The sequence below is a fragment of the Macrobrachium nipponense genome, chromosome 6 (assembly GCF_015104395.2).
Source record: "Macrobrachium nipponense isolate FS-2020 chromosome 6, ASM1510439v2, whole genome shotgun sequence".
NCBI lineage: Eukaryota > Metazoa > Arthropoda > Malacostraca > Decapoda > Palaemonidae > Macrobrachium > Macrobrachium nipponense.
Genome location: NC_061108.1, coordinates 17,983,859 through 18,000,943, shown reverse-complemented (window position 1 = coordinate 18,000,943; position 17,085 = coordinate 17,983,859). Strand labels below are relative to the sequence as shown.

The following is a 17,085-nucleotide window of genomic DNA, read 5'->3' as shown; positions in this document are numbered from 1 at the left end:
AAAAATATTATTCTTTTAGCATATCAGTTTCTTCTAATATCAATGAAACTTGTTATATAAAAACCACATTCTACTCATTATCTCCCTACATGCTTTTATTGTTTCTTGTTCATCAAACTTAACCGAGTTCATCACCTTTACAAGCATATTTCTGCGCCTGAGTAGGGGAAAAGGGCCCAAATCCCCTCAAAACCAAATCGCCTCAAAAACCAAATCGCCTCATTTCCGTACATTAGCCCTTTTGAGGGGCGGGTCATCCCAGATAAGAGTATCTCCTTACGCGGGGTATATCTACATATGGGCACAATAATGAGATGATAATAGTGTATCTTCTCACATGGGGTATCTTTTAATTATTATTATGTACTTATATAAGGTGTTTTTATTTTTTTAAAGAGTCTGACCATGACGTCACCATATATAAAATGTTTTTTCATTTGTAACGTAGCTCATGTACGTGTATGAGGTATAATTATCGTGCCACTTGACACCGGTATATACTCCGCTGTCTCTCTCTCTCTCTCTCTCTCTCTCTCTCTCTCTCTCTCTAATGCAGTGAGCGCGATCTGACCCTGCTTCATGTTCTATCTGGCGCACTGCCTTATCACTGTCCCCCAACCCCCCATACGTAAATATCCTATATGAGATGTTTTCACTTACTATTAACATTGTAACGTAACTTATCTACGTACATAAGGTATAATTATCGTGATTACTATAGACTCTTTTTACCGTTAGAATTATTCACGCTTCTTTATATACTTATTATCCATTCTCCCCCAATCCTCTTTTATTTATTTCCCCATACGTAAACATCCACTTGACACCGGTACATATTCTTCTCTCTCTCTCTCTCTCTCTCCTCTCTCTCTCTCTCTCTCTCTCTCTCTCTCTCTTCCACTTTCCCCTTTTCTCTCCATCCAACCACTTATTTTTTTCCTTACTTTCCTATCACTACACATCATATATTTATTTCTCCTCTCCTCCTACTTCTTAATATTTCTCTACTTATTTATTATCCATTCTTCCACAACCCTCTTTTACTTATTTCCCCATACGTAAACATCCACCATACTCCTCTCTCTCTCTCTCTCTCTCTCCAGCTACGCTTCGTGCCCAACAATGTCTCGTGACAACCAGCATCTCAAATTTCTTTCTTTCCCCCTGTTTCCCCAGCTGGCAGTACGTACGTCATCCCTGACTTTGATAAAGTTTATTCTGTGCTTTTTACCCAGCATAGTGACGCACAGTCAGGTGGTTTGTAGTCACATATCCATGCCTTTGATAAGATTTATTTTCGGTTTCGAGTAGGTTACTACCCGTCACCAGTATACATTTCTCTCCCTCTCCTTTTATCCCCGAAAGTAGCTTCCGAACTTATTGCATGCAGCCTTCTCCGACTCAGTTGATGTTACAGCACGGTTTGATAACTAACACGCTGGAACAGAAATTTTGAAGTTGTATCAATTCCAAATGGTATACTATTAGAAGAATATTCGCAAAGGACATATGAAGTATGGGAACAATGCTGATATGTGCGCATAGAGTAATCCAGGTGTATTTTACCTTTTACGCCAGAGCTGACAGTTAACCCGGTCAAAACGGGAAGAATAGGATACAGTGTGTCATCTATCCTCGGAGCTCTAGTCATCCCCTCCGCTTTTAACATCGTTATCAGTTATGACTCTTCTTACTACCGCGATTTTCAATCTGAAACATTTCGTCTTTTTGGAATATTTGAAATAGTATCTCGTTACACCCACCGATTGCTCCTGTGTAAATGGTGTGCTGATAACCTCTTTCATTTCCCGATAGTATTCCTTGTTATTCCATGGTGACTGGCATAGTGTACGGAAAACGGAACGCTAAGTCCGCACTTATACGATATATCTGGTTGTATCTGTCTTTTAACTTCGTAAAAAGGTATATTCAGAATGATTACGCAGAAATCTGAAAAATCCTTACGGATAAAATTCAGGCTCGATAGAGTAACTGTCAAAGAAGATAATCAAATTTCTGGATTACCCTTCCACGTAGAAACATACCCAGTGACCTATATTATTAATACCCGAAGATGACTCTCAAGTGTTAGATATAAAGACTAAAGGTTTATTTCTACTTAACGGTAATATAAATCCTTCTACATCATCTGAGGCAAATATTCCTAAAACAATCTAATAAGCGGCCCTAACGTGTCTTTTTAAAGATACTTCTAATTCTCTACCCAGTGACCTATGTTATTAATACCCGAAGATGACACTAAAGTATTAGCTGTAAAGACTAAAGCTTTATTTCTACTTAACGGTAATATAAATCCTCCTACATCATCTAGGCGAATATTCCTATCATTAATACCCAAAGATGACTCTAAAATGTTAGATGTAAAGACTAAAGGTTTATTTATACTTGACAGCAAATAAATCCTCCTACACCATCTAAGGCGAATATTCCGAAACATCTAATTAACGGCCCTAACATGTCACTTAAAGGTATTTCTAATTCTCTACCCAGTGACCTATGTTATTAATACCCGAAGATGACTCTAAAGTATTAGATGTAAAGACTAAAGGTTTATTTCCACTTAACGGTAGTATAAAACTTCCTACATCATCGAAGGTGAATATTCCTAAATATCTAATTAACAGCCCTAACGTGTCTTTTAAAGACATTTCTAATTCCCTAGTATCCACCCATTTCACCCTTTAACGTCGCACTGACTTATCCTGTCCGAATCGATTGATAAAATACCTTCCGTATCCCCAAAAACATTACTATATGAGGCTTTACCACTAGCACTGCCAATCTAATTGTTATCCTCATACTATCGGAAATTTCGACCAGTAGCGAATCCTCCATATCCTTGGTCGTGAAACTAAAACAGAAAAAATATATCCCCCTTTTAAAAGCATAGTAAGTGATCGTGCTTTCATGGCCGGCCCTGATTGCCTATGCGTTTCGTAAGATAATTGCGTTATTCTCACGGGGAATGTACTCTGAATATTATATATAATGTTCCCGTCAATAGTGATACGTATATTTACTTAAGTCTAAGTGGTCAAAATATAACCTGTTCCTGGCATATTCTCCCGAAAAATTCTTCATATCAACCAAGGTGACTGTTAACTTCTTGGGAATACACGTTCCAAACGCCTGGTCGATTAATATAGATGATTCATTCGTTCCGATGATATACGTTTTATACTGATAAAGCCTCATTCAAAGCGGACATGGCGTTATAGTGCGGGGTAATCCTATTAATCCATAATTTTGCCTTTTTCACGTCCAAATGGTTCAACTTTTCATTTATATCTATACCCAAAATCCGGCTGTTATTAGCCATTTCTAACCTAATTCTCAAATCCACCGATTCTAGTAAAGACATGTCAATACTCGCTAGATCAAGGAGCAAGGGGATGTACGTATGTATACCAACCGATTTAGGAGTCGCCATGACACTCGTTTCCCACCTGGCAGCGTCCTGGAAGGTATTAGCTGTGAATGCTCTTAATTTACCAAACGTCCCATTATAATCATCATTAAAAAATCCACTCCGTCATAACGTAGTCATCGCACTGGGTTTAATTTTGTTAACAGTTTAATATAAGATTGATAGTGGAATATCAGACAAGATTCCACCAACTTCTCATTCAAAAATATGGATACGGATCTGAAAAATGTTACTTATTCCGTTGACGAATGCTTCCTTACATTCACCAGTATTCAAACGTGATATACTATACCCCCGAAAAAAGCTTCTGATTCGGTAACCTTCTTTAAAGTCCATTGCATAGTATTCCCGTCCTTTTTCTTTAGAGGAATAACCTGTAAATACCTCGAAAACTAATCGATGACTATTAAAAGATATTTATTACCTTCGTTATAATGAGCGAATTTAGACATGTCAGTCAGATCACTGCTAACAACGGATGACACGAGGTTTCGGAGATATGACCTTTCTTCCAGAAAATTTCTTCAGAGTGACTATGTCAAGTATAAGAGGGTTGACTCTTTAGGTCATTTTTGACATATTCTCTAGTTATATTCTTCTAAACCTTCCTCACATCTCTGAATAATGTATTTATACCGCTAAAACTGCCAGGGTATTCAACATTTTCATATATCTTCTTCAATACCTGCAGCTGCTTCTTAGTCACCACTTTTGAGAAAAACTTGATATTCGGTTTCACCCATCATCATATTAGTCATGAGCTGTAAGCTATCTCCGAGGTAAATTTATTTATTACATAGAACACACAGGTGTGGAGAGAAAGGCTGTAAAAAGTAGTTAGCAAATATTGTACTTCAAATAAGGTTCTCGAATCTGAAACTTTTTCGGGGGTATCACGTTTGAATACGGATGAAGGTAGGGAATTCTATAACAAGCAGGTGAGGGAATACCTAAACGAAAGAAATATAAAATTATATAGTGTACATCCGAGAGAAATTAAAGCGGCGATAGCTGAAAGAGTTATCAGGACACTGAAAAGTAAAATATATAGTTACTTAACTCACAACAATACAAATAAATATATTAATGTGCTGCATGACATTGCTACCAACTATTATAGTATGCCACACAGAGGATTAGGAGATGAGAACAGGGATGTATTCTTTAGGAAGGGATATATCGTGCAGAACACTTACGATTGATTTAAAAATAGGGGAAAGTTGACGGGAAACAGAATCCTACAGTATATTATTTAGAGGACTTGCAAGGGGGGGACTTAAAGGACTGTTTTATAAAGAAGGGTTAATCCCCGCTGACCTATCGGAGCTCTACGACATCAATATTTTAAAAAAGAGGAAGAGAGGTAATAGGATGCAGTACTACGTCAAGTGGAGGGAGTACCAGAAACTATTAAATTCCTGGTTGGATGAATCTCGGCTTGTTCAGGTATGAGCCATCCTAGCAAAAAAGCGTTAATATTCCCATCTACTCCCGAGAATAACTTATGAAAGGTTGATGAAAGAAAGAGGGGCAGAAGGAGGAAGATCAGAAGTGATCGGTAATAACATTAGTAATAGTAAAGACGGTGTTAATGGTGATAGAAATAAAGGGGATATGAGTGTTAGGAGTGAAACTCGCAAATCAATTCCTCTCTGTATTTACAACATGGGAAATAGACGTAAAGTTCCAACGCCGGTTAAATCAGTTATACCTCCTCCAGCTGGTAAAACGAAGAGAGCTGTTGTACTGTTAAACGGGATTAAGCAACGTATCACTCAGGAACATGGAAATCCTCCCTTAAGTATTATCATTCCCATATCGTTTAAAGAGAGCCAAATCCATTACGCCACTGGTACAATCGAATATCTATGAGACTCGGAACTGTTCTAGCGAGCGGATCGAAGAACTAATGCAGTAAACGTACAGGATTATCAATACTTGAATAACATAGAGGGTATCAAGGAGTGGTTGATAAGAAATAACGTGTTAAAAAACACTTCAATATCTGACCGGGGCATAAATGAGGTACGGGACAAATAGGAGGTGTAGTGGGGAGGAAGGGACTAGAAGACTTTTAAGACCTCTTATTAGGAACATTTGAAAGGAAACGAGTTATAGCAGGAAGATGGCCAACACCCGTCCGGACATGTACTACGCGTGGGCAGAGGGGATGCGGCCGGACATGTACACACGGGCGGAGGGGATGCGGCTGGTCATGTACACGCAGGCGAAGGGGATGCGGCCGGTGTGCGTCAAAAAAAAAAAAAAAAAAAACTGGCATATGTTTAGCCCTTCGTCTATGAAGCGCCTGGCGTACCGGAAGTGAGTATGGACTTCTGAGGTGCCAATGGAGATGTGCACTGTACCATGTCATTATTACTTTATTGACTGAATATTACAACGAACTTGCAAAAGGTCATCAAAAAACAAAATTCTTTGTTGCTAATGGTGATGAGGTCGATAAACGGTCATTTCAATTTGGCAGCTTACAAGTTGAATATTGTTCTCAGTATTTGTATCTAGGGGCTTAGTTTCTGGATGATGTAAGCATGAAAACTGTCCTTGGTCTGCACGAAAAATCTTTTTCATCATTGGTTAACAGGTTTTCCATATTTTGTGCTGCAAACACAGACATGCCGTTCCCTTTTAAAATGAAGGTATGCGGCTGCGATTTTTTTATAGATGTGTAAGAGAAGGAAATAGTGGACAGTCATTAGAAAACTTTCGACCCTACCCTTACTAATAAATAAACCAGTAAATTCTACGAAGTATGTCACATATATGGGAAATATATGCGCCAGAATATAAAAGACAAGCTTTTACAAGGATAAGATTGATATCTCACAGCTTCAAATTGAAATAGAAAGGTGGAGTAGTACCACTCATGAAATACGTGAATGCGTTTAATTAATTTTTTTTTTCAGAATATAAAAAACAAGCATTTACAAGGATAAGATTGATGTCTCACACCTTAAAATTAAATTAGGAAGGTAGAGTAAGACCTCTCATGATATATGTAAATCAAATTTTTTTTCATTCTTTTGACGCGCACCAGCCGCAGCCCTTCCGCCCGCGTGTACATGACCGGCCGCATCCCCTCCGCCCGCGTGTACATGACCGGCCGCATCCCCTCCGCCCGCGTGTACATGACCGGCCGCATCCCCTTCGCCTGCGTGTACATGACCAGCCGCATCTCCTCCGCCCGTGTGTACATGTCCGGCCGCATCCCCTCTGCCCACGCGTAGTACATGTCCGGACAGGTGTTGGCCATCTTCCTGCTATAACTCGTTTCCTTTCAAATGTTCCTAATAAGAGGTCTTAAAAGTCTTCTAGTCCCTTCCTCCCCACTACACCTCCTATTTGTCCCGTACCTCATTTATGCCCCGGTCAGATATTGAAGTGTTTTTTAACACGTTATTTCTTATCAACCACTCCTTGATACCCTCTATGTTATTCAAGTATTGATAATCCTGTACGTTTACTGCATTAGTTCTTCGATCCGCTCGCTAGAACAGTTCCGAGTCTCATAGATATTCGATTGTACCAGTGGCGTAATGGATTTGGCTCTCTTTAAACGATATGGGAATGATAATACTTAAGGGAGGATTTCCATGTTCCTGAGTGATACGTTGCTTAATCCCGTTTAACAGTACAACAGCTCTCTTCGTTTTACCAGCTGGAGGAGGTATAACTGATTTAACCGGCGTTGGAACTTTACGTCTATTTCCCATGTTGTAAATACAGAGAGGAATTGATTTGCGAGTTTCACTCCTAACACTCATATCCCCTTTATTTCTATCACCATTAACACCGTCTTTACTATTACTAATGTTATTACCGATCACTTCTGATCTTCCTCCTTCTGCCCCTCTTTCTTTCATCAACCTTTCATAAGTTATTCTCGGGAGTAGATGGGAATATTAACGCTTTTTTGCTAGGATGCTCATACTGAACAAGCCGAGATTCATCCAACCAGGAATTTAATAGTTTCTGGTACTCCCTCCACTTGACGTAGTACTGCATCCTATTACCTCTCTTCCTCTTTTTTAAAATATTGATGTCGTAGAGCTCCGATAGGTCAGCGGGGATTAACCCTTCTTTATAAAACAGTCCTTTAAGTCCCCCCCTTGCAAGTCCTCTAAATAATATACTGTAGGATTCTGTTTCCCGTCAACTTTCCCCTATTTTTAAATCAATCGTAAGTGTTCTGCACGATATATCCCTTCCTAAAGAATACATCCCTGTTCTCATCTCCTAATCCTCTGTGTGGCATACTATAATAGTTGGTAGCAATGTCATGCAGCACATTAATATATTTATTTGTATTGTTGTGAGTTAAGTAACTATATATTTTACTTTTCAGTGTCCTGATAACTCTTTCAGCTATCGCCGCTTTAATTTCTCTCGGATGTACACTATATAATTTTATATTTCTTTCGTTTAGGTATTCCCTCACCTGCTTGTTATAGAATTCCCTACCTTCATCCGTATTCAAACGTGATACCCCCGAAAAAGTTTCAGATTCGAGAACCTTATTTGAAGTACAATATTTGCTAACTACTTTTTACAGCCTTTCTCTCCACACCTGTGTGTTCTATGTAATAAATAAATTTACCTCGGAGATAGCTTACAGCTCATGACTAATATGATGATGGGTGAAACCGAATATCAAGTTTTTCTCAAAAGTGGTGACTAAGAAGCAGCTGCAGGTATTGAAGAAGATATATGAAAATGTTGAATACCCTGGCAGTTTTAGCGGTATAAATACATTATTCAGAGATGTGAGGAAGGTTTAGAAGAATATAACTAGAGAATATGTCAAAAATGACCTAAAGAGTCAACCCTCTTATACTTGACATAGTCACTCTGAAGAAATTTTCTGGAAGAAAGGTCATATCTCCGAAACCTCGTGTCATCCGTTGTTAGCAGTGATCTGACTGACATGTCTAAATTCGCTCATTATAACGAAGGTAATAAATCTTTTAATAGTCATCGATTAGTTTTCGAGGTATTTACAGGTTATTCCTCTAAAGAAAAAGGACGGGAATACTATGCAATGGACTTTAAAGAAGGTTACCGAATCAGAAGCTTTTTTCGGGGGTATAGTATATCACGTTTGAATACTGGTGAATGTAAGGAAGCATTTGTCAACGGAATAAGTAACATTTTTCAGATCCGTATCCATATTTTTAATGAGAAGTTGGTGGAATCTTGTCTGATATTCCACTATCAATCTTATATTAAACTGTTAACAAAATTAAACCCAGTGCGATGACTACGTTATGACGGAGTGGATTTTTTAATGATGATTATAATGGGACGTTTGGTAAATTAAGAGTATTCACAGCTAATACCTTCCAGGACGCTGCCAGGTGGGAAACGAGTGTCATGGCGACTCCTAAATCGGTTGGTATACATACGTACATCCCCTTGCTCCTTGATCTAGCGAGTATTGACATGTCTTTACTAGAATCGGTGGATTTGAGAATTAGGTTAGAAATGGCTAATAACAGCCGGATTTTGGGTATAGATATAAATGAAAAGTTGAACCATTTGGACGTGAAAAAGGCAAAATTATGGATTAATAGGATTACCCCGCACTATAACGCCATGTCCGCTTTGAATGAGGCTTTATCAGTATAAAACGTATATCATCGGAACGAATGAATCATCTATATTAATCGACCAGGCGTTTGGAACGTGTATTCCCAAGAAGTTAACAGTCACCTTGGTTGATATGAAGAATTTTTCGGGAGAATATGCCAGGAACAGGTTATATTTTGACCACTTAGACTTAAGTAAATATACGTATCACTATTGACGGGAACATTATATATAATATTCAGAGTACATTCCCCGTGAGAATAACGCAATTATCTTACGAAACGCATAGGCAATCAGGGCCGGCCATGAAAGCACGATCACTTACTATGCTTTTAAAAGGGGGATATATTTTTTCTGTTTTAGTTTCACGACCAAGGATATGGAGGATTCGCTACTGGTCGAAATTTCCGCTAGTATGAGGATAACAATTAGATTGGCAGTGCTAGTGGTAAAGCCTCATATAATAATGTTTTTGGGGATACGGAAGGTATTTTATCAATCGATTCGGACAGGATAAGTCAGTGCGACGTTTAAAGGGTGAAATGGGTGGATACTAGGGAATTAGAAATGTCTTTAAAAGACACGTTAGGGCTGTTAATTAGATATTTAGGAATATTCACCTTCGATGATGTAGGAAGTTTTATACTACCGTTAAGTGGAAATAAACCTTTAGTCTTTACATCTAATACTTTAGAGTCATCTTCGGGTATTAATAACATAGGTCACTGGGTAGAGAATTAGAAATACCTTTAAGTGACATGTTAGGGCCGTTAATTAGATGTTTCGGAATATTCGCCTTAGATGGTGTAGGAGGATTTATTTGCTGTCAAGTATAAATAAACCTTTAGTCTTTACATCTAACATTTTAGAGTCATCTTTGGGTATTAATGATAGGAATATTCGCCTAGATGATGTAGGAGGATTTATATTACCGTTAAGTAGAAATAAAGCTTTAGTCTTTACAGCTAATACTTTAGTGTCATCTTCGGGTATTAATAACATAGGTCACTGGGTAGAGAATTAGAAGTATCTTTAAAAAGACACGTTAGGGCCGCTTATTAGATGTTTAGGAATATTTGCCTCAGATGATGTAGAAGGATTTATATTACCGTTAAGTAGAAATAAACCTTTAGTCTTTATATCTAACACTTGAGAGTCATCTTCGGGTATTAATAATATAGGTCACTGGGTATGTTTCTACGTGGAAGGGTAACCCAGAAATTTGATTATCTTCTTTGACAGTTACTCTATCGAGCCTGAATTTTATCCGTAAGGATTTTTCAGATTTCTGCGTAATCATTCTGAATATACCTTTTTACGAAGTTAAAAGACAGATACAACCAGATATTTCGTATAAGTGCGGACTTAGCGTTCCGTTTTCCGTACACTATGCCAGTCACCATGGAATAACAAGGAATATACTATCGGGAATGAAAGAGGTTTATCAGCACACCATTTACACAGGAGCAATCGGTGGGTGTAACGAGATACTATTTCAAATATTCCAAAAAGACGAAATGTTCAGATTGAAAATCGGGTAGTAAGAAGAGTCATAACTGATAACGAATGTTAAAAGCGGAGGGGATAGACGCTCCGAGGATAGATGACACACTGTATCCTATTCTTCCCGTTTTGACCGGGTTAACTGTCAGCTCTGGCGTAAAAAGTAAAATACACCTGGATTACTCTATGCGCACATATCAGCATTGTTCCCATACTTCATATGTCCTTTGCGAATATTCTTCTAATAGTATACCATTTCGGAATTGATACACTTCAAATTTCTGTTCCAGCGTGTTAGTTATCAAACCGTGCTGTAACATCAACTGAGTCGGAGAAGGCTGCATGCAATAAGTTCGGAAGCTACTTTCGGGGATAAAAGGAGAGGGAGAGAAATGTATACTGGTGACGGGTAGTAACCTACTCGAAACCGAAAATAAATCTTATCAAAGGCATGGATATGTGACTACAAACCACCTGACTGTGCGTCACTATGCTGGGTAAAAAGCACAGAATAAACTTTATCAAAGTCAGGGATGACGTACGTACTGCCAGCTGGGGAAACAGGGGGAAAGAAAGAAATTTGAGATGCTGGTTGTCACGAGACATTGTTGGGCACGAAGCGTAGCTGGAGAGAGAGAGAGAGAGAGAGGAGTATGGTGGATGTTTACGTATGGGGAAATAAGTAAAAGAGGGTTGTGGAAGAATGGATAATAAATAAGTAGAGAAAATAATTAAGAAGTAGGAGGAGAGGAGAAATAAATATATGATGTGTAGTGATAGGAAAGTAAGGAAAAAAATAAGTGGTTGGATGGAGAGAAAAGGGGAAAGAAAAGAGTGAAGAGAGAGAGAGAGAAAGAGAGAGAGAGAGAGAGAGAGAGAGAGAGAGAGAGAGAGAGAGAGAAGAATATGTACCGGTGTCAAGTGGATGTTTACGTATGGGGAAATAAATAAAAGAGGATTGGGGGAGAATGGATAATAAGTATATAAAGAAGCGTGAATAATTCTAACGGTAAAAAGAGTCTATAGTAATCACGATAATTATACCTTATGTACGTAGATAAGTTACGTTACAATGTTAATAGTAAGTGAAAACATCTCATATAGGATATTTACGTATGGGGGGTTGGGGGACAGTGATAAGGCAGTGCGCCAGATAGAACATGAAGCAGGGTCAGATCGCGCTCACTGCATTAGAGAGAGAGAGAGAGAGAGAGAGAGACAGCGGAGTATATACCGGTGTCAAGTGGCACGATAATTATACCTCATACACGTACATGAGCTACGTTACAAATGAAAAAACATTTTATATATGGTGACGTCATGGTCAGACTCTTTAAAAAAATAAAAACACCTTATATAAGTACATAATAATAATTAAAAGATACCCCATGTGAGAAGATACACTATTATCATCTCATTATTGTGCCCATATGTAGATATACCCCGCGTAAGGAGATACTCTTATCTGGGATGACCCGCCCCTCAAAAGGGCTAATGTACGGAAATGAGGCGATTTGGTTTTTGAGGCGATTTGGTTTTGAGGGGATTTGGGCCCTTTTCCCCTACTCGCCTGGTACCTCTCCAACTTAGACGCCCATCCACTTTTAACTTTCTCTTTAAGCTAGTAATGATCAGATGTACTTCCTGCAACCTCTTCCTTCAGCATTGCGCCACTCTACTTGCTTTTCTACTGCTCTGTAAGTCTCTTTCTTAACATTTTAATAATGCATATTCATACACATACATTTTCGTCGTAGTGGAAAGGTAGCATCTTTCGGTTCTCAGCAAGTGCTAGAGATGCAGTTGCCAGCCTAAGCCCTTTCTAGAATCCCAGGTGATTCTGGTACCTATTCACAGCAAACTGGCTGGTAACTGTAGGCTAAGATGGAACTTGTTGCCACTCGACGGTACTTTTCCATCGAATCGTGTCGACTGGAGTCGATGGAAAAGCACTGTGTCGAGTGGTCGAGACTCTTCAGTACCATTCCATTTATCACTTAAAAATTTCCCTTCGGGGATATTCCAGAAGTAGCGTGAACTCTGTATTACACGACATTTGTAGCTCAATGATTGCATATAAATAGCGGTGACAAAAAATTTCACACACACACACACACACACACACACACATATATATATATATATATATATATATATATATATATATATATATATATATATATATATAATATATATTATATAAAATATCAATAGAGGGATCCACAGTAATATCCTTGTTTATCTAGATATAATATGTTTTTACAGAGCTCTGTAAAAACATATTATATCTAGATAAACAAGGATATTACTGTGGATCCCTCTATTGATTTCTTAGAAGCACGACACAGGTTTTTTGTTTTTAATTGCATATCTAAAAAAAATTAACTATATATATATATATATTATATATGTCATAATGTATATTATTATACAGATGTATATATATATATGTATCATATATATATATTTATGTATATATGTATATATATGTATATATATGCATATAATATATATATATCATATATAACATATGATATATACATATGTATATATATATATATATATATATATATATATATATATATATATATATATATATATTATTTGTGTGAGACCAGATATTTTTCTTGAATCTCTTTTGAACAACATTGTTCCTGACTTGTATCTCTATAGTCATATAACGGATTATCTATATTCATATTTACGTTAGTGGCAGGTGAGGTGCAGCTAATTATCACGCAAATTAGGAAAAGAATTACCTGAACAGTTTTTGGATTCATTTCTGGACAACCGCCAGTCCCTTTTATGCCTGAACGTTTACTTGATTCCGAAGTTAACTGATAAATTTTTTCTTTTTCAAGAGATTGATTGAACACCAGTGGAAATACTCTTCTGCCATCAAGACTTATCGCTGTTGATAGTTTATAGGCAAAAATGAAACATTCGTGTTAAGAAAATTTTTTATTTTTGAATAGTTTCGCTTAACTTTATATTTGTATATTTACTGTATATATATATATATATATATATATATATATATATATATATATATATATATATATATATTATATAATAATTGCATTATATAAATGTATATATATATATGTATATATATATATATTTATTTATTTACTTATAATGTAACATTAACTAAACGATAATTACTTTTGCATATTTTTTGTATATATAAAAGCATAATGTAATTGTAATGAAAAAGTGGTCAAGTCCTATCTGTGTTCTCTGGGTACTAAACCATGCTCTCCGGCGTCGTGGGCACCGGCAGCAGGTATGAAGGCACCTTCTATGTCATGCCCAGGAGTACTGAGCCCTCAGTAACATGTCTTCCTTAGCTCTTAGAAGGGCGGCGGTTTTTCCAGAAGTCCAGAAGCATAATTTCTGTATTTCTGTTGCGGCAGTTTGTCCCGAAGTCAGTTTGTAGTATTAAAATAGTTAAATCAGACCACTGAGCTGATCATCAGCTCTCACTGGGCTGGGCCGAAGGATTAAAATGAAATGGAGTACCAGGTCTTGGGCCATGGGCCAAACCTTGGGACTAAACTCGACGTCATCGAACAAATGTTTGAACATATCATTGTAGTCCTTTGTGTTGTGGAGACCACCACTCTCATGCCCTCGAGTGGGCAGTACATCCCTATGTAGACACAGCGCAATCAGAGGCGACCAATTCCATCCTACCCTCAAGTGGGCCCAGGCACGAAGCCCTACGTGGGCACAGTGCCTTCTAGGGCAACGGGGATCAAGAATTGTTATATATCTTTTCACGCGAGTCATAACGAACTTCCTGGCCTTTTGCACTATGGAGGGCACGTCTCTCACAGTAATGGCCATGTTACTCATGCCCACCACCTTCTTTGGCCCTCTGCTTAGCTAACTCGTATCGGTATCTGAAATAGTAGTCAGGGAGGGGAAAGAGAGGTCCTTTGAGGAACTCCTCGAGGGACCTGGGTTTCTTCTTGTATCCTTTGCCGCCATTTCCACCGACGCCGCCGTGAAGGATGCCGAACAGCTTCTCTAATCCAATTCCGTGCAGGAAGAATCCTCCTTGTTTCTCGTCCCTTCCAGAAGGACTCGGATTGGCTGCGACCAAATCGAGCGCGAGGCAGAGGGCTACTGTCACTAGGGCCTGCAATGCAAAAGTTAAGTATGTCTTAGTTCAACCAGACCACTGAGCTGATTAACAGCCCTCCTAGGGCTAACCCGAAGAATGAGTTTTTTTTTTTTTTTTTACGTGGCTAGGAACCAACTGGTTACTTATTGTGGGATCCGAACCACATTATATCATGAAATGAATTTCTAATCACCAGAAATAAATTCCTCTTGATTCCGCACTGCCACCAGCCAGGAGCGAACTCAGTCTACCAGATTGGTAGTTAAGCACGCAACCCGCTCGTCCAATGTGGAACTAAGGCCTGCAATAGCAATTGGACATATTTATTTATGATAATTCTAAATCCTAAAGAGCAATGAACAGCACCAAAACACGGAAAAAATGCGATGTCAAAAACTCTCGCAGATTCTTGATTTGTTTTATCTTCCTGTTAACAACCAAACCGAGACTTAAATGTTAAAAAAGATCAAGAATTTCGCAGAATTACCATGGAAGTCAATCTCTGCTATCAGTTTTATTTCTACCATGTTTGAGAATTGAGAACTCAGGATTTAGTCGGATCCTTGTTGGTCGAAATTTCAGCAAAATTTTAATAGTCTGAGATAATTTGATTGTTTGCTGCCGGATGATTGGTTAAGCATTGAAATAAAGAAAAGCAATTTAATATACGTTTCAGACTAATATTCCTAACGGCATTCAAAACGGAACCATTAACTAACTGTGAGAAATACTACAGTGTAAAATAAAAAAAAGGGTAAAACTCACGAAGAAATAGTTTGGCAGTTGTTCAGTAAATGAATCAATAGTTACACGTTGTTTTCCTGATGGCACGTATAGACTCTTCAACCACAAGGTCATACTCGCGCTCACCTCCTGCGACTGAGAAGCATTAACGCAACTTAGGCAACAATTCTTTGACCACAATGAAAGGGTTCTCTTGTGTATTATGATGATAAATGAACGGAACAATTCTTGACTGCAGACGATTAACATTAACTATAAGCTCTATGATTAAATTTCATGAGTAAAACATGAACTCGATAATTACAATGTGACGCTCAGTTTATTCAGTAACGAACAGTGATAATGCAGACAGTTCTTACATTCTCTGTTGTTTCAGTTTTGTAATATAATCCATACCAAACTACACCTTATGGTGCCCGGTAAGGTCGCAGTGTTTAAGAATGAACGAGTTGCAAAATGTCCTACACCTGTGTAACAGAACAGTCGATACGAGTAGTTGCATTGTTGTCTCGAAAGGTCTTCCTTTCTCTCTCCTTTTTAAGGATTCCGGTCCTGCAGTCACCTCGTCCTTTCTACAGGAGATTATACGTTCTCCTATGTTCCCCTACCTGACTGCCCGTAGTCCCTGTGGTCCTTATGCAGAATATAAATTCAGCTGTGGTTCACTCTTTGTCGATTAGAAAGTCGTATATATCCATAAATCGCAAGATTCACAGAATTATAATGTTAAGTTTTCCCAACCGGAAACTCTTACATTTTCGTCTTTTACCCAAACCCTAAATATGAAGAATGTTGTCGGCTGTTTACTTCAGCAGAATAATATTAATACCTCTAACAGTAATAATGAAAAGGAGGCCCTTTCGTACGATGAACCAAAATAAAAAATGTATGTGTTTATGGGCAAATTGCTTACCAATTTCATCTTGGTGTATCGCAGACGTGCAAAGGATTGCCGACTTCTGGTTGCACGACCAACAGGTAGGACTGACTAACAGCTCAAAGTGAATGTAAGTCCTTTTATAATAAAGTGCCAGTTGCCAGTTCTCGTAAAAACACTCTGAGTGCCGTGAAATTCTTCACCCCTCAGGTCATCTTATGGCAAAATCATTGTAATGGGGAACCATTGGAGACAAGAGTTACATACATTGAAAAGATCTTGTACGTATATTCCCTACTTACCTAATATGAAGAGTCTAATGGAAAGTTTCTCTTAGTTTTTTTTTTTCCTTTTCTATATTCGCCTTCCCGTTCATAGTGAAAGGGAGCGGCGATTCTGGCCTTCGTAAAATCACATGATTTCCTTGCATGGTCTTGACAACAGAAAGTGATCTTTAGTTAGTTTTCTTTGTGCTTTCTCTGCGCTGTTTCATTTCTATCTTGGTGAAGATGATTTTGACTACAGGAGCAACTGGGAACGTTGTCATGTTTCACAGTCAGTTTGTGCGCTTTCGCGCTTATTTGCAAGCAACAGGTCCTAACCTAAAAATAGTAATCTAAATCACTTTAGGCTTACAGAGTATATGCAAGCTTATTGAGTCAGTGAAGACAATTCTTGCATACCCATAAAATTAATTACCTTATTATCTATGATCATCTCTTTCTTTCATGTGCATTTTTAGCATACTTTCTTTCGTTGTCTAAGAAAACGCGACCGAAA

At 38.0% G+C, this 17,085-nt stretch overlaps 2 protein-coding genes across 2 annotated transcripts in view; both read right to left on the bottom strand.

The window, feature by feature from the left end:
* The window catches only part of LOC135216855 (uncharacterized), a 75,980-nt gene that overhangs the window by 44,996 nt on the left and 13,899 nt on the right, over positions 1-17,085 (bottom strand). The window lies entirely within an intron of this gene.
* On the bottom strand, positions 13,693-16,444 carry LOC135216799 (uncharacterized). The gene is made up of 2 exons (XM_064252287.1): positions 16,342-16,444; positions 13,693-14,699 (listed from the first exon to the last, which is right to left on the bottom strand). Exons 1-2 carry the CDS (start codon positions 16,348-16,350, stop codon positions 14,406-14,408), a joined length of 303 nt encoding a protein of 100 aa, XP_064108357.1. The 5' UTR covers positions 16,351-16,444; the 3' UTR covers positions 13,693-14,405.